Source organism: Notolabrus celidotus, chromosome 11, assembly GCF_009762535.1.
Source record: "Notolabrus celidotus isolate fNotCel1 chromosome 11, fNotCel1.pri, whole genome shotgun sequence".
Taxonomy (NCBI): domain Eukaryota; kingdom Metazoa; phylum Chordata; class Actinopteri; order Labriformes; family Labridae; genus Notolabrus; species Notolabrus celidotus.
The window spans coordinates 23,469,841-23,483,587 of NC_048282.1; the positions used below are offsets into that span (position 1 = coordinate 23,469,841).

The following is a 13,747-nucleotide window of genomic DNA, read 5'->3' on the forward strand; positions in this document are numbered from 1 at the left end:
GCTTACCACATAGACTTCTGTGAGATACAGGTTTTACATTGATTAGTATCATTTGCCTGATTTCACCAATAATTTGTGTGGCTGTGGTTCAGTGGTAGAGTTGGCCACCTTTTCATCACATGGTTTGTCCTTGGGCAAGGCACTGAACCCCAAATGACTCCCTAAGGACCGGGTCAATGGTGTGTGAATGCATATGTTTCGCATTAGTTAATACTGATGGGCACTTCACATAGCATCCTCTGCCATTGGTGTATACACATGTGTGAGAATCGGTACATTGGACTTGTTATATAAATGTGCTTTGAGTGGTTTCTAGACTAGAGAAGTGCTATGTAAGCAGACATGTTGGGAGGCTACTCTATCAATGGAACATCCTATCAGAAGGCTGGCAAACTCTGGGGATTAACATAGCAGCTTTGGACCTGGTGTTCGATCAAAGATCAAAGATCAAAGGAGGAGTCAGGAACAGGGGACTTGAGCCAAAGCTCTGCGGGAACATGGGAAGAGTGCAGCAGCTCAACAGGGGTCAGGAGTCAGCTGGACTGCTTGCAGGGAGCCTGACTGGACACCAGCAGGGACAGGAAATGGGGTTCTTAAAGGCTTGAGGTTTCTTTTGGGTAAACAGGATGTGAGGCTGGGAGATTCACATATTACACCTATACATTGTTATTTGGCTGAGAGTCACAGTGGTGACCAGATTGGAGTTGAGCCAGAGAGAGCTGGCAGGAACAGCCAACCAGGACATGGGAACAGTAGTCAGTCCCACTGCCATCTGTGACTTGGGGACAGGAAACAGCTGGGCTGTCGGCTGGGGATTGGGTACCAAGCAAGACTTGAGGTCCTTGGTGCTGGGTAGCAGAGACATTGGGACCAATTTCAAACAGAGGGACCACACTTAGATTGAATATATCATAATAATAATCAATTTGTTGTCCAGTTGGTGTCAAGATGTTCTAGAGAACTCAACATTTAAAACAACTGTTAGGATCAAGAAGTCGTGAAAACCAGCCCATCTGCTCCTCATTCCTCTTTTTACTCCGCCTCCTTGCACTCCTGCATACAGTGTTAGTACCATGGTTAGTACCCAGTGTACATAGTTAAATGACAGTCATTTTCAATAGTTGGTTTAAAATGAGGTGAGTAAAACCAACTTGTATTTGAACACGGTAGGAAAAGATCAAAAGGAGAAATGAAAGTAGAAAATAATAGTCAAAGGACATCTAAGGTATCAGTGGTCCTGAGTGGGTATGTTTACATATGAGCAGTTTTTCAAGTTTATTCATACATAAACAAGAGCATAAGCTTTTTTGACATTTTATTTTATTTATTTATTTATTTAATTTAATTTAACCAGGAGAACCACATTGAGATTAAGAATCTCTTTTACAAGTGTGTCCTGGCCAAGATTGGCAGCAGCAAGTTCCAACAAAGTTACAGACAAACAACACAGATTCTAAAAAATGACAACATATCATGAATTTCAGAACAGAAATCATCAGTCAAAGCATCTACAAACTGATGCATCCTCCTCAAAAGCCTTCAGTCTGCATTTAAAAACATTTAAAGAGACAAGCTCCCTCAGACCCAGGCTCTCCTGCAGCAGGTTCAACAATTATTGTTAATATAAAGTGTGAACAACAATGGTCCCAAGACAGAGCCCTGGAGCACACCATTTACTATGCCTAGAGAACTAGAGGTGATGCCTTCAGCCTGCACGCACTGTGACCTGTTCTTTTTTTATTAGATGCACCTGAATATGTCGCTCCTTAACTTGGATGCATTTTCGTTAAGTTAATTTTCGTTAAAGTTAATAGTAACTTTTTTTTATTCACTATTTTTTTTACCTATTGTCATAGCTGATTTCTTTATTGTGTTTTTTGCTCCTTTTTGGTCACTTTGTGTCATCATTTATGATCAAATTAAAAAAAACAACTAACATACCAAATGTCTTCAGTCACTTTCAGCCCATCTCTGTCAGAAAATATCAGTATCTGACTTTGAAATATCAACATCATGATTAATCAATCACAGTCAAGGACTTTTCCTCTTGCACACCCAGGCAAGACCAGGTCTTTAAACTTCAGTTCGAAACTGCAGCGTGGAATTCTTCATTCTCTGCTTGTATACCTCATTGAATTGTTCATCCTGGGCCACAGTGAAATGGTTTCTCCAGTCACCAACTTTTCCTAGTGAGGCAGAACCATCATTCAGGTTATAAAAAAAAAAAACAATGATAAATTGAAACACCTGAGACATCCTTCCTCGTTATCATCTGTAACTGTACCTTTTCGCATGAAAGGAGACACCTTGTGGTCCATGACTGTGACAGTGGAATAGTTGGTCATTTTGTTTTGTTTCATATTGTCAAACTTTATTTGAGTTAGGACACTTTGTTTCTCCTCCACTGAGCAAGACAAACCAAGGAAGGAACAGAGTCGGTCTATCTCTCGGCTGGAGTCCTGAGGAAAATGTAGAAAAGTCAGCGCCAGCCTTCTAACATGTATATAAACACATTTCTGTACTACACTGATTTTGGTCACATTTTCATACAACTTAGAAAAGGCAGGGTTCCAATGTGTCCCAGAAAACCTTGAAACAGTTGACCAATTTTCCAGTGAAATGTGAAGTGTCCTAGAAAATCTTGTGCTATCCTGGAAACATATGTAGACTAAGATTTCTCCTTGTTTCATATCAGAATTTCCCAAAACAGATGACATTGTCATCTCAAAAACCCAAGTGTGTTAAGCATTAGATCAAATAGTGACAGTAGTTTTTGGACCATAGTATTAAGGAAAGGCTACACTCCCTATTCCTGAACACTCCAAAGTCACATCACACAGCAGCACCTGCAGGCTGGATGAAATAAAGGTAATGTTACAACTGTAGTGGCTGAAATTCAAATAATGTAAGAAATATGCTCAAATGTGTCTGCTCACTGCTTTTAGTTATTACCTAATGTTTGGGCATTGATAGGAGAGTTTAAAGTTGAATGGACTCAATCAAGTTGTGTTGCAAAGCTGATGCCTGATCTGTTATGGTCACCTTGTTCCCCTTCAGTGTTTTCTTCAGCTACTGCTGACTTTCCTTCCTACAGTTCACAAGCCCTCCACCAGAAGTCCTCACTTTCCTTGTTCCTGCACCTGTTTTTTTTAAACAGTATTTCTCAATCGCTAAAACACTAAACCCTATAGTCTGAACCAAATTCCTTAGCGGCCTGAACCCATGTGTTGAATCAGTCACTCTTTTAGCAAAACCATAAGCTCTTTTCACCTGTTAGACACTACAAACACATTCTCACTCACTAAAACACATTTTGCACTTGTGTTGCATAATGGTAAGCACAGGTAGCAAAAGTTCAACACATTTGAAGCACAGGTGTCACAGCTTAAACACAACCACTCAAAATTGATCACACTTGTGGCTAATTATGTGAGGAAACCAATATTAGCCTGGATCCGGCACGCCAGAGTTTTTTTCCCGTTGCCTGGCCTGTGATGTGGATGAAGTCCTGTGGCCTGACCCAGCACGTAGACCTGATGCTGTGGCTGAATGATTGTAGATACTGTAAGCACTTCAGTTTGATTCTGTGGATCACACTCAAATGTGCTTCTCATTTATATTTGTTTTGACTTTATTTTGACTGTGTACAAGTGCTACATTCAAAGAGGATTTTTCTTTCAAAATGCATTTAGCCTACTGTGAACAATAAACATTATTTATACAGCTTCATGTCCTGAGCATTGTGTTTTCAGTTTTTTGATGTAGTGTGTAATGACTGCTCAGAATTGTTTTAATTTTGATTGAATTGGGTGACAACATTGATCTGACAACTAAGTTTTGTGCTTATAGTGTTGAGAAAAGCGTGGTGGATGTCAAGAAATGTGTTTTAGCAATTGAGAAATACTGTAACTACCTCCAAATAAACAGCATTTTCTTCTGGTTATTTGTAACACTGCTGCTGTGTGCTATTGAGTTCTCTACTACCTTCTCTTAAAAATGAACCTGCCTGTACCTCATTCCAGCCTCATACCTGTTCCTTTGGCCTTTGTCTGCATTTGGGTCCTCCATCATCATCCTCATCCTCATCCTCATCCATCAGTACTCAAATACCGGCTGCTGTGGTTTTCTAGTGATTATGAACCACAGTTTGACCAGGTGCACTGACTCTTTGAAGTCTCAGCTGCTGTGACTTCTTTGAGGATTCAGGCTATGAGTGTATGCTAAGCTAAGCTCACCATCTTTTGCTAAGCCAGGCAAAGTGCTATAAACCCGAGGAGTGACCCCCATCATCATCCAACATACTGCACATACATTGAAGCATCCAACAGAAATAGAGAATGAAAATGTTTTAAAAAATGTAACTGAGCTCACCTCAATGAGATCTTCATAGAACAGGTAGAGAATCTTTGGATGAGTCTGTTTCTTCTCCCACCAGCCGTTCACATGGTCAAACCAAGACCCAAACGTCACTGAGATCATATATGTATTAGAGGACTTCTTGAGTATTTCTAAGTATTTTAAGTATTTTTTGTTATGTATGCCTTTGTTTGATAGGACAGCTGAAAGGTTGGGGTTAGAGAGTGAGGGATGAAATGTAGCAAAGGATTATGGCCAGGAGTCGAAGTAATGACTGCTGCCACAAGAGCGCCACAGTATGTGGGGGGGGGGTGCACTTTAACTTCTTTAAAATTATATTTTTTGGGCTTTTTGCCTTTATTTGATAGGACAGCTGAAGAGAGACAGGAAATGTGGGGAGACATGCAGGAAATGGTCGACCGGTTGAGTGTCGACCCGGCGACCCCTGCGACGAGGACTATAGCCTATGTATGTGGGGTGCTTAGACCGCTAGGCCACCAGAGCCCTGTGCACTTTAACTTCTGGGCCAACTGGTGCCCTCCATACACTATACCATCTTAACTGAACTCACCCTTTCCATCCATGAAATCCTGCAGATAAGTGTTCCAGTCCCCAGGCTCTGGCACGATCCTGTTCATCCGGCCAAAGTGGAAATATGACACAGCAGAGTCCTTCGCATTGCGAGCCATATAGACAATCTACAGACAGAGAAAATACCAAATAACATCTCTGCATCATAGTTTGGTGGGGTTCAAAATTCACAAATTTCACATGACAAACTGTATGTAAGGAGGTTTTACCCTGCTGTTCTGTTCCCAGAAGGACTTGGGCATAAACTGGACAGGGAGGTGAGATTTAATGAGACGAGGAGTGGTGGGAAGCTTGTCTGCCAAGTCTTTACCTTTATAAATAGAAGCATTGTTTATTAAACAACAACAGAGAAAGCTCAACCAGTTTAACATTTATTTACAGACATTGGCATCAAGAGTTGAAACAGTGTCTCCAAGTTACCTGTCAACACCTAACCTGTTGGTCTCATGCCTTATATAACACACCATGTCCTCCTTGTTTGTGTAGTCGTCAGTACTTGTTGCAATTATCTTTCAGTCATAGTTAATTGTGTTCATTTCTTTAAACTAGAAGTGCTTTTGTAACTTTTGACCTAATTTCTGCCCCATGCCTATCTTGAAAATCTGCATTCAAGTTAGCATTTGGACAATAAATAACTGTAATGTCTCACTCAGTCTGCCTGCGTTCTAGGTCCTTACTCTCCTGTATGCAACCAAATTTGTGAGGGTAGCAACAAACTGGTGAACAAAGTGGTTCATTTAGCAGCTGAAAAGGTGGATGTCCTCAGGAGTTACGAGACAGAGAACAAAGCTAAAAGAGGTTTAAAGCTGGAGTTGGTTGTTCTTAAAAAAGAGCAGGAAAAAAAAGCTGCTATCTACAGCCGGAGTACACCTGGGAAAACACCAACCAATCCCTGCCATCAGGAGCCAAATTATGAAACCAATCAAATCCCATCCTGCCGTTCTGCCCGCCTCCTGCGCGTACATTTCATGTTTGTTTGTGTTTTTAACTTTCACTATGATAATGTTTTGGTGTTTTCTTACCGCTGAGTGAGACATGAGTTGACGTAGTGCAAAACACAAACGATGTGCTGAGGACCGGTTTTGAATCAGTCACCATCATATGGTCGCGAATCAGCGGCGCTCGTGCATGTAAGCGGGGGCGTTGTTTTGGAGGAGCTCCAAGGGGAGGGGGGAGGGCTTAGACGGAGTCCTGAGGAAATGCTACATTCAAATTCATGCTAGTTTTCCGTGACTAACAACCCTAGCTTTAATACTGGACTTATTTTCATACATTGGAATACAGTAAGGAATAACAACTATGCACCCCTTCCACTTATGAAATGCTCTCTTTTGGACTGGCCCTGCATTATAAGTAAGGCAGTGTGTGCTCATATGATCCAAGGGAGTTGTGTTTATTTTTTAGTTGGACACACTGACAATGTAGAGTAGTGTTGCTTGTTTCTCCTAAGTAGCCTGTGCCAGTTCTAAAGAGATGATGAAATGTCAATTCAAACTTCCTGTATTTCCTCTGATCTGAGGGTCCAGAGGGCCAAAACCACATGATTGACCTTTAAAGCTGATATCTCGCACTCAAACCCTGCCTATTTCAAAACCCAGCAGCCTTTGGATCATATGACAAGCATGACTGAGTGCATGAATGCATAGAAAACTGATCAGAGGCAAAAAAAAAAGAAAAAAAAAAGAGAGAAAAGGTACAGAGTCCTGTTTCAGTACTTTGTACATTGTGTGTAAAGCAAATGTAAATTAGTAACATACACACAGGAATCATAATGAACAGGATGATGCCAAGTGAGTCAAATGTGATTCTGCTGTGCAGCAATGATCCAATCATCTGACAGGCTGGCATATCAAAAGGCTGGTTAAACAGCATGTCTATCACTCATGATTCCACCTGTGGTTTGTTGCTCAGGCATGCTGATCTCAAGAAATGGCACTCTCTGGTGAATAGGAATGGACTCCTGACGCTCCGGACATATCTGCCCAAAATGAAGGAGATCCAGAATGTAAGACATCCAGGTGGTACCTGAGAATAAATAAATGCATTCCACTCAGTACTCTAAATGTTGGCTAAAAATGCTGCGTAATCAACATGAAATAACTGAGAGTAAACCAAGATGCAATAAGAGTCAAAAAGAGCCTAACCTGCTTTAGGGTAAGTAGCTATGACTATGTCCTCTGGTCTGGCTTGGAAGTTCTGTACGTTTTCCCAGTTGTCAGTGAAATATTTAGTCATTGAGACTCCATGGAAGTCAAACCGTGTTGGCCGAGGTTCCTGCTCCATCTGTTGGAATAAATTATGCAGATATTAGAGACCCATGGTGATATTTTTAACATAAACCATTCTGCAAAGAGACGATTGTACAGCAAATAGTTCACCAATCATCTAACTGAGACAAGAAAAAGAAATAATCTGACAGAGCGGGGTTTTTGTGATTATGATTAATAGCCATTACAGAGATGATAAGTCATTTATCACTGTCTACAGAAGCCCACAGCAGACATGGATCAGGTCTGCTGTGGGTTTCCTTCAATTTCATGGTTCATTGTAACTTTAAAGTGTGTAAATGCAGGGAAACCCAACATTTCAACATATCTCTAAATATTCCCAAACCAAGCACTTTTTAATATCTTCTGAAATGACATAAAGTTAAATAATACAACTGTTGGAAGTGATTGGTACACTGGAAGAAATGCCCCTCCAAAAACAAGAAAAAGAACTTATTTCAAGGTACTTTTACCTTGAAATAAGCAAAAAAAATCTGCCAATAGAACAAACAATTTGCTTGGTAAAAATTTCTTAAAATAAGACGTAGTATTTAGAAAACTGTGATATTAAAATTAGCAGGAAAAACTTATTCAGGGTTCCCACTCTCTTCCAGAGATCATTTTCCAGGACATTTCCAGGACATTTTCATTGATGATCAAGCTGGTATGACAGTCTAAATTGAGTTCCTAATTTAGTTCCTAAATAGTCTAATATGTTCCTCTCAGTGGAAGTCTACATTGAAAGAAGTAGTCTATGGCTATCAATGAAATCATCTCTTACATACTTAAAAATTATGGCAAATTGATAATAGAATAATGCAACCACAGATGTACAGCACTTCACTTTATTAGTGCAACCAAGTAACAATGATGGGCAACAAACCTAACCCTCTTTTTTCTCAGAAAATATAAAATGAGCTAAGAAAAACAAAAGAGCCTGCAAAGGAATCAGGAAGCTGCCTTACTGAAATAATTAATAAGAATAATGATCAGAGGATCAGTGCATTAATGACCTAAATAGAACTGAGACAAAAATGGCCACAAATGTTTCTCAACTCAACTCAAACTCAAAATATACCTGCTTAATCATGATATTCATCCTGCTAAGTGGTCGATATAAAACAAAGCAAATGTCACGTTTTTTTATTTGAGTTACCGTAAACTCTGAAAAAATTGCACCGGTGTAAAGACGCACTCTGTATTTGAAGATCTCTCAGAGGTTTCAAAAAATGTAAACTTTCTTCCTGCATGGTGATGTCTATTATGATCAGCGATGTCTACAACGTGGAGTTTCTGTGCAGCTGTGTCACTCTTTTTGTTCAGTTTGTTTTCACTATCAGGAGTTTTCACGCCTACTAGCTAGTGCAGGGGTTCTCAAACTTTTTGGAGCCAGGGACCCCTTACAGGTGAGAAAATTGTCCAAGGCCCCCTCATAATAACACAGATTAAGCACATTAGTGATGTGTCATGATCAAAAGCTGCGGCTCTGAGAGCCGATGCTTTATAGTGGATCAGAAGAGCCGGCTCGCATCAAGAGAGAGCCGGCTCCCAGTTTATTCCTTGGTCAGCATGGCGGCCATGCAGCCAATCACATGTGAGGATATAGGATATGGGTGATGGAGGGGAGGCTGTGTATCGTGGCTACATCTGTTCCTTCAGAGAGAGTCTTCTTGAAGACCAGGCAAATACTCACTGAGAGGAGAAATCGGAACAGCCCATCCAAACTGAGGCATCTGATTTTTCTCAATGCCAACCTGAGGACATTAATAAAGTTTGCTTGAGTTTGGTTCTGGTTCTTTTTGCTTGCGTTTGGTTCTGGTTCTGGTCCTGTTTGCTCGAGTTTGGTTCTGGTTCTGTTTGCTTGAGTTGGTTCTGTTTCTGTTTACTTGAGTTTGTTCTGGTTCTGTTTGCTTGAGTTTGGTTCTGGTTCTGTTTGCTTGAGTTTGGTTCTGGTTCTGGTTCTGTTTGCTTGAGTTAGTTCTGTTTCTGTTTACTTGAGTTGGTTCTGGTTCTGTTTGCTTGAGTTTGGTTCTGGTTCCGGTTCTGTTTGCTTGAGTTCGGTTCTGGTTCGGTTCGGTTCTGGTTCGGTTCTGGTTCGGTTCTGGTTCGGTTCTGGTTCGGTTTGCTTGGGTTTGGTTCTAGTTCCGGTTCTGTTTGCTTGAGTTCGGTTCTGGTTCGGTTCTGGTTCGGTTCTGGTATGGTTCTGGTATGGTTCTGGTTCGGTTCTGGTTCGGCTCTGGTTCGGTTCTGGTTGGGTTTGCTTGGGTTTGCTTGGGTGTGGTTCTGGTTCTGTTTGCTTGAGTTTTGGATCTAACCCTAACCCTAATCCTAACCCTAACCCTAATCCTAACCCTAATCACAACCCTAACCCTAATCACAACCCTAACCCTAATCCTAACCCTAATCATAACCCTAACCCTAATCATAACCCTAACACTAACCCTAATCCTAACCCTAACACTAACCCTAATCCTAACCCTAACCCTAACCCTAATCATAACCCTAACACTAACCCTAACACTAACCCTAATCCTAACCCTAACCCTAACCCTAGCCCTAATCCTAACCCTAATTCTTATCCTAAACCTAATCCTAACCCTAACTCTAACCCTAATCCTAACCCTTACCCTAATCCTAACCCTAAACCTAATCCTAACCCTAACCCTAATCATTACCCTAATCCTAATCCCATTCCAAACCCTAATCCTAACCCTAACCCTAACCCTAATCATAACCCTAACCCTAATCCTAACCCTAACACTAACCCTAATCCTAACCCTAACCCTAACCCTAACCCTAATCCTAACCCTAGCCCTAATCCTAACCCTAATTCTAATCCTAAACCTAATCCTAACCCTAACTCTAACCCTAATCATAACCCTTACCCAAATCCTAACCCTAACCCTAATCCTAACCCTAACCCTAACCCTAACCCTAACCCTAGGATCAGGGTGAGAATGGTTTTGTATCGGAATAAATGCACAAAATTTGGCAATTATAAGGCTTCTCATTAAAACTCTGTACGTAAAAGGGTTTTCAACACAAACCATTATTTTTTGCAAAGTTAAGGTAAAATATACGGCTACAAAAGATCCTAAATTAAGAGCTGTTCGGGAGTCAACTTCCCCTCACTAAAGCACATGCTTACTACCATTTGCACTCTTAGTTTCCCTTGGAACTATTTGTATTGTAAAACGTATCAATGTAAATACTTCAGACCTGTACCATAGTGATAAACAGATAACACTTCAATTTGAATCAAGTAAATACCACTTGTATTCTTTAAAACAGAGGGTCATTTCATTCCTTGTGGACTCAACATGACAGCATTTATACTTTTCAAGTAATTGATCTTAAACGCTTTCAGAAAATTAACAGTAGCAAGACTCACATATCCCTTCAAGCCACCAAATGGTATCATAACAATGGTGTATGTGCTGTTTTGTAATGACACAGCACAATTTTAGAATTTATTAGAAATGTATTCAAATTAACATTGTGTGCATGTAGTTTGAGGATGTATATTTTTATCTGATTTAGAAGAAACAGTGCCTGAAAACTGTAACCCGACCTTAAAAACAACAACTTTTCTTTCTTTCTTTTATCAATGGAGCTGTTTTCTTATAGATTATCCAATAAAATATATTTACTTAAATCAAGTAAAGTGTTTGTCTTAAATCAAGATTATCCATCTTCTACAAATAAGATCTCAGCTTGAAAAATCTATGAAATAAAAAATAAATAAAATGTTTCTTCTAAATTACAACTCAAAACAAGATCATTTCAAGATTGTTTGACTTAACAAGATATTTAAGATGTCTTAAAACAAGTCCCTCTATCTTGCTCAAATGTTACTTGTTACGTAAATGTATCTTAAATCAAGTGGGATAACACATTTTGACTAAAAATGAGACAATTTCACTTCGTAAGATTATTAGTTTTTGCAGTGTAAGATGTTTGCCGCATAATGACTTTCAACTTTACTCATAGAAAAAGACAACAATAGAAGAGATAATAAAAACCGTCTGGCTATCATATATTGGAAGTAATAAACATATTTTGAAATCAAATACTTTTGGTCATCATTTAAGTTTGAAGCCTTCTCCACACTCACCTTTCCGCGCTGTTCCTTCCCTATGAAGTGGTTGTGTGTGGATCATCCACAAGTCAAAAGGCAGTTTGTTGTGAAATGTTCACTGTGAAATCCTACGCAACTTCCTGAAATGAAGGAAACAACGAGCTCATAGATCACTATAGATGTCATCAACAATGAATTGTATTATTTTTTTTTCCCTTTTAGAATTTTTCTTTATCTTTTTTTTTCTCAGGGTCGCTATGGCTTATTTCATGTTCAGCAATATTTTATTATATCTTTAAAGATGTTTTAAATTAACTAATTGATACATTTTAGTACATTCCTAAAGAAGTAACTTGTATCATATTTTGTTTTGTAGCTGCAAACTCAGAAGTATTTAGCAGATTTTACAGGGAAAATACATGACGTGCACTCTTCTTCTAGCAGACATGATATACTTCAGAGTCACTCAATCAGCCGTTCATTGTATTGCATGCTCTGTCATGAGGCTCTCTTATTGGTGCTGCACCTGGGTAAACTAACCAAAGCGCTCAGTTACCGTGTCTCATGAATGAAAGTAGGAGTCATATTTACCAGTTGAACTCTGTGTCCGTTTATTTTTCACGAAATACTTTAAAGTGTCTAATACACAACATTTCTCCGTGAACTAACACCCACACGTAACTCCAGCTGCTTCAGCGTCGCGCCCATAAACTGTTTTAATCTTCCGGGTGGAACACCTGACCAGTCAAACAAGGTTCCTACCATAGACTATAAATACGGTTCAGTATTTCTGTATTTCTAAAACACTAAACCCTATTGTTTGAACCAAATTCATTTACAGGCCTGAACCCATGTATTGAATCAGTCACTCTTTTAGCAAAACCATTAGCTCTTTTCACCTTATTAGACACAACAAACACATTCTCACTCACTAAAACACATGTTGCACTGTGATGCACTTTTGTTGCATAATGGTAAGCACAGGTAGCAAAAGTTCAACACATTTGAAGCACAGGTGTCACAGCTTCAACACAACCACTCAAAACTGATCACACTCCTGGCTAATGATGTGAGGAAACTAATACAAGCCCGGATCCGGCACGCCTGGGTTTTTTCCCCTGTTGCCTGACCAGGGAGAATGTTGCTTGTGATATGGATGAAGTCCTGTGGCCTGACCCAGCACGAAGACCTGATGCTGTGGCTGAGTGATTGTTGATACTTTAAGCACTTCATTTTGATTTTGTGGGTTACACTGTAATGTGCTTCACATTTATATTCCTTTATACTTTATTTTTACTGGATACAGGTGCTAAATTCATTTATCCTACTGTGAACAAAAACATCAGTTCTACAGCTTCATGTCCTGATTTTCATTTGTTTTCATTTTTTTGATGTAGTGTGTAATGACTGCTCAGTATTGTTTTAATTTTGACTGACTTGGAGTATGATCTGATAACATTGTTTGCAGGAAGAGTCAGAGGTTTGGTGAATGTAGTTTGAAAATTGGGATTTGTGCTTAGTGTTGAGAAAAGCGTGGTGGATACAAGAAATGTGTTTTAGCAATTGAGAAATACTGTAATACCAACACATGTACCATTTAAACAAACTTAAAATCTGCTCCTACAATATTCTTCACCTTCACAGGCAGCAACTGTTGTTAAGACAGACCTCATGGTCCTATCTGGATAACTAGCTTGTTTCATTCCTCCACATTTAACTGGGGTGCTCTGACTGACTGGTTCTAGTTAACGTCACTGACAACATTAGTATTAGCACAGTAGAGAGCATGAGCTTTACTAATCTCTGTTCCATTCTTTTATGGGAGTGTCTCATACTCAGGACCATACCATTACCTCAGAAAAATCTGAGATAATTATTGTAGGTCCAGACTTAAACCAACAAAACATTTCAGCCCATCTTAGTCCACACCCATTTAGTATAACGGACTCTTGTAGAAACCTCGGCACCTCAGTTTTGACTCTCACCTCAGTTTTGATGAACACATTAATTCTGTTGTCCAATCAGCTTTTTTCAATTAAGAAAACTGTCAAAAATTGTTATCAATCAAAACCTAGATACAGTAATTCATGCTTTTATTTCATCCAGGTTAGATTTCTGCAATTCGCTTTACTCCTGTCTCTCACAAAATAACCTCAATAAACTTCAACTAATCCAGAACGCAGCAGCCAGACTCATAACCAGGTCCAGCAGGAGAGAACACATCATTTTAAAGTCACTTCACTGGCTCCATGTCCATTTTAGAATTGATTTTAAAATGATGGTGTTGACTTTTAAAGCTCGTAGGGGGTCAGCTCCAGACTACATTGCTGACCTCTTGACTCCCTACGAGCCATCATGTAACCTCAGATCCTCCGGTAGGTCTTTCCTAACTATTCCACGCTCAAACAGAAAAACAAAAGGTGATCAAGTATTTTCTGTTGCTGTAGAATGACCT

At 39.6% G+C, this 13,747-nt stretch overlaps 1 protein-coding gene across 1 annotated transcript; it reads right to left on the bottom strand.

The window, feature by feature from the left end:
• Nucleotides 1-1,375: 1,375 nt before the first annotated feature.
• LOC117821426 (cytosolic sulfotransferase 2-like) lies at nucleotides 1,376-12,034 on the bottom strand. Its single transcript, XM_034695678.1, has 9 exons — nucleotides 11,884-12,034; nucleotides 11,329-11,432; nucleotides 7,092-7,230; nucleotides 6,841-6,972; nucleotides 5,157-5,257; nucleotides 4,928-5,054; nucleotides 4,372-4,469; nucleotides 2,285-2,459; nucleotides 1,376-2,186 (listed from the first exon to the last, which is right to left on the bottom strand). Exons 3-9 carry the CDS (start codon nucleotides 7,228-7,230, stop codon nucleotides 2,074-2,076), a joined length of 885 nt encoding a protein of 294 aa, XP_034551569.1. The 5' UTR covers nucleotides 11,329-11,432; nucleotides 11,884-12,034; the 3' UTR covers nucleotides 1,376-2,073.
• Between the last annotated feature and the right edge of the window lie 1,713 nt (nucleotides 12,035-13,747).

Bases quoted from the DNA above. Each gene is read 5' to 3' on its own strand.
- LOC117821426 (XM_034695678.1), bottom strand. From the start codon at position 7,230: ATGGAGCAGGAACCTCGGCCAACACGGTTTGACTTCCATGGAGTCTCA. The intron at 5,258-6,840 runs GTGGAATCATGA...CTATTTATAAAG, and splicing joins GCCTGAGCAACAAACCACAG to GTAAAGACTTGGCAGACAAG. The intron at 2,187-2,284 runs GTACAGTTACAG...CTGCCTCACTAG, and splicing joins GTCTCCTTTCATGCGAAAAG to GAAAAGTTGGTGACTGGAGA.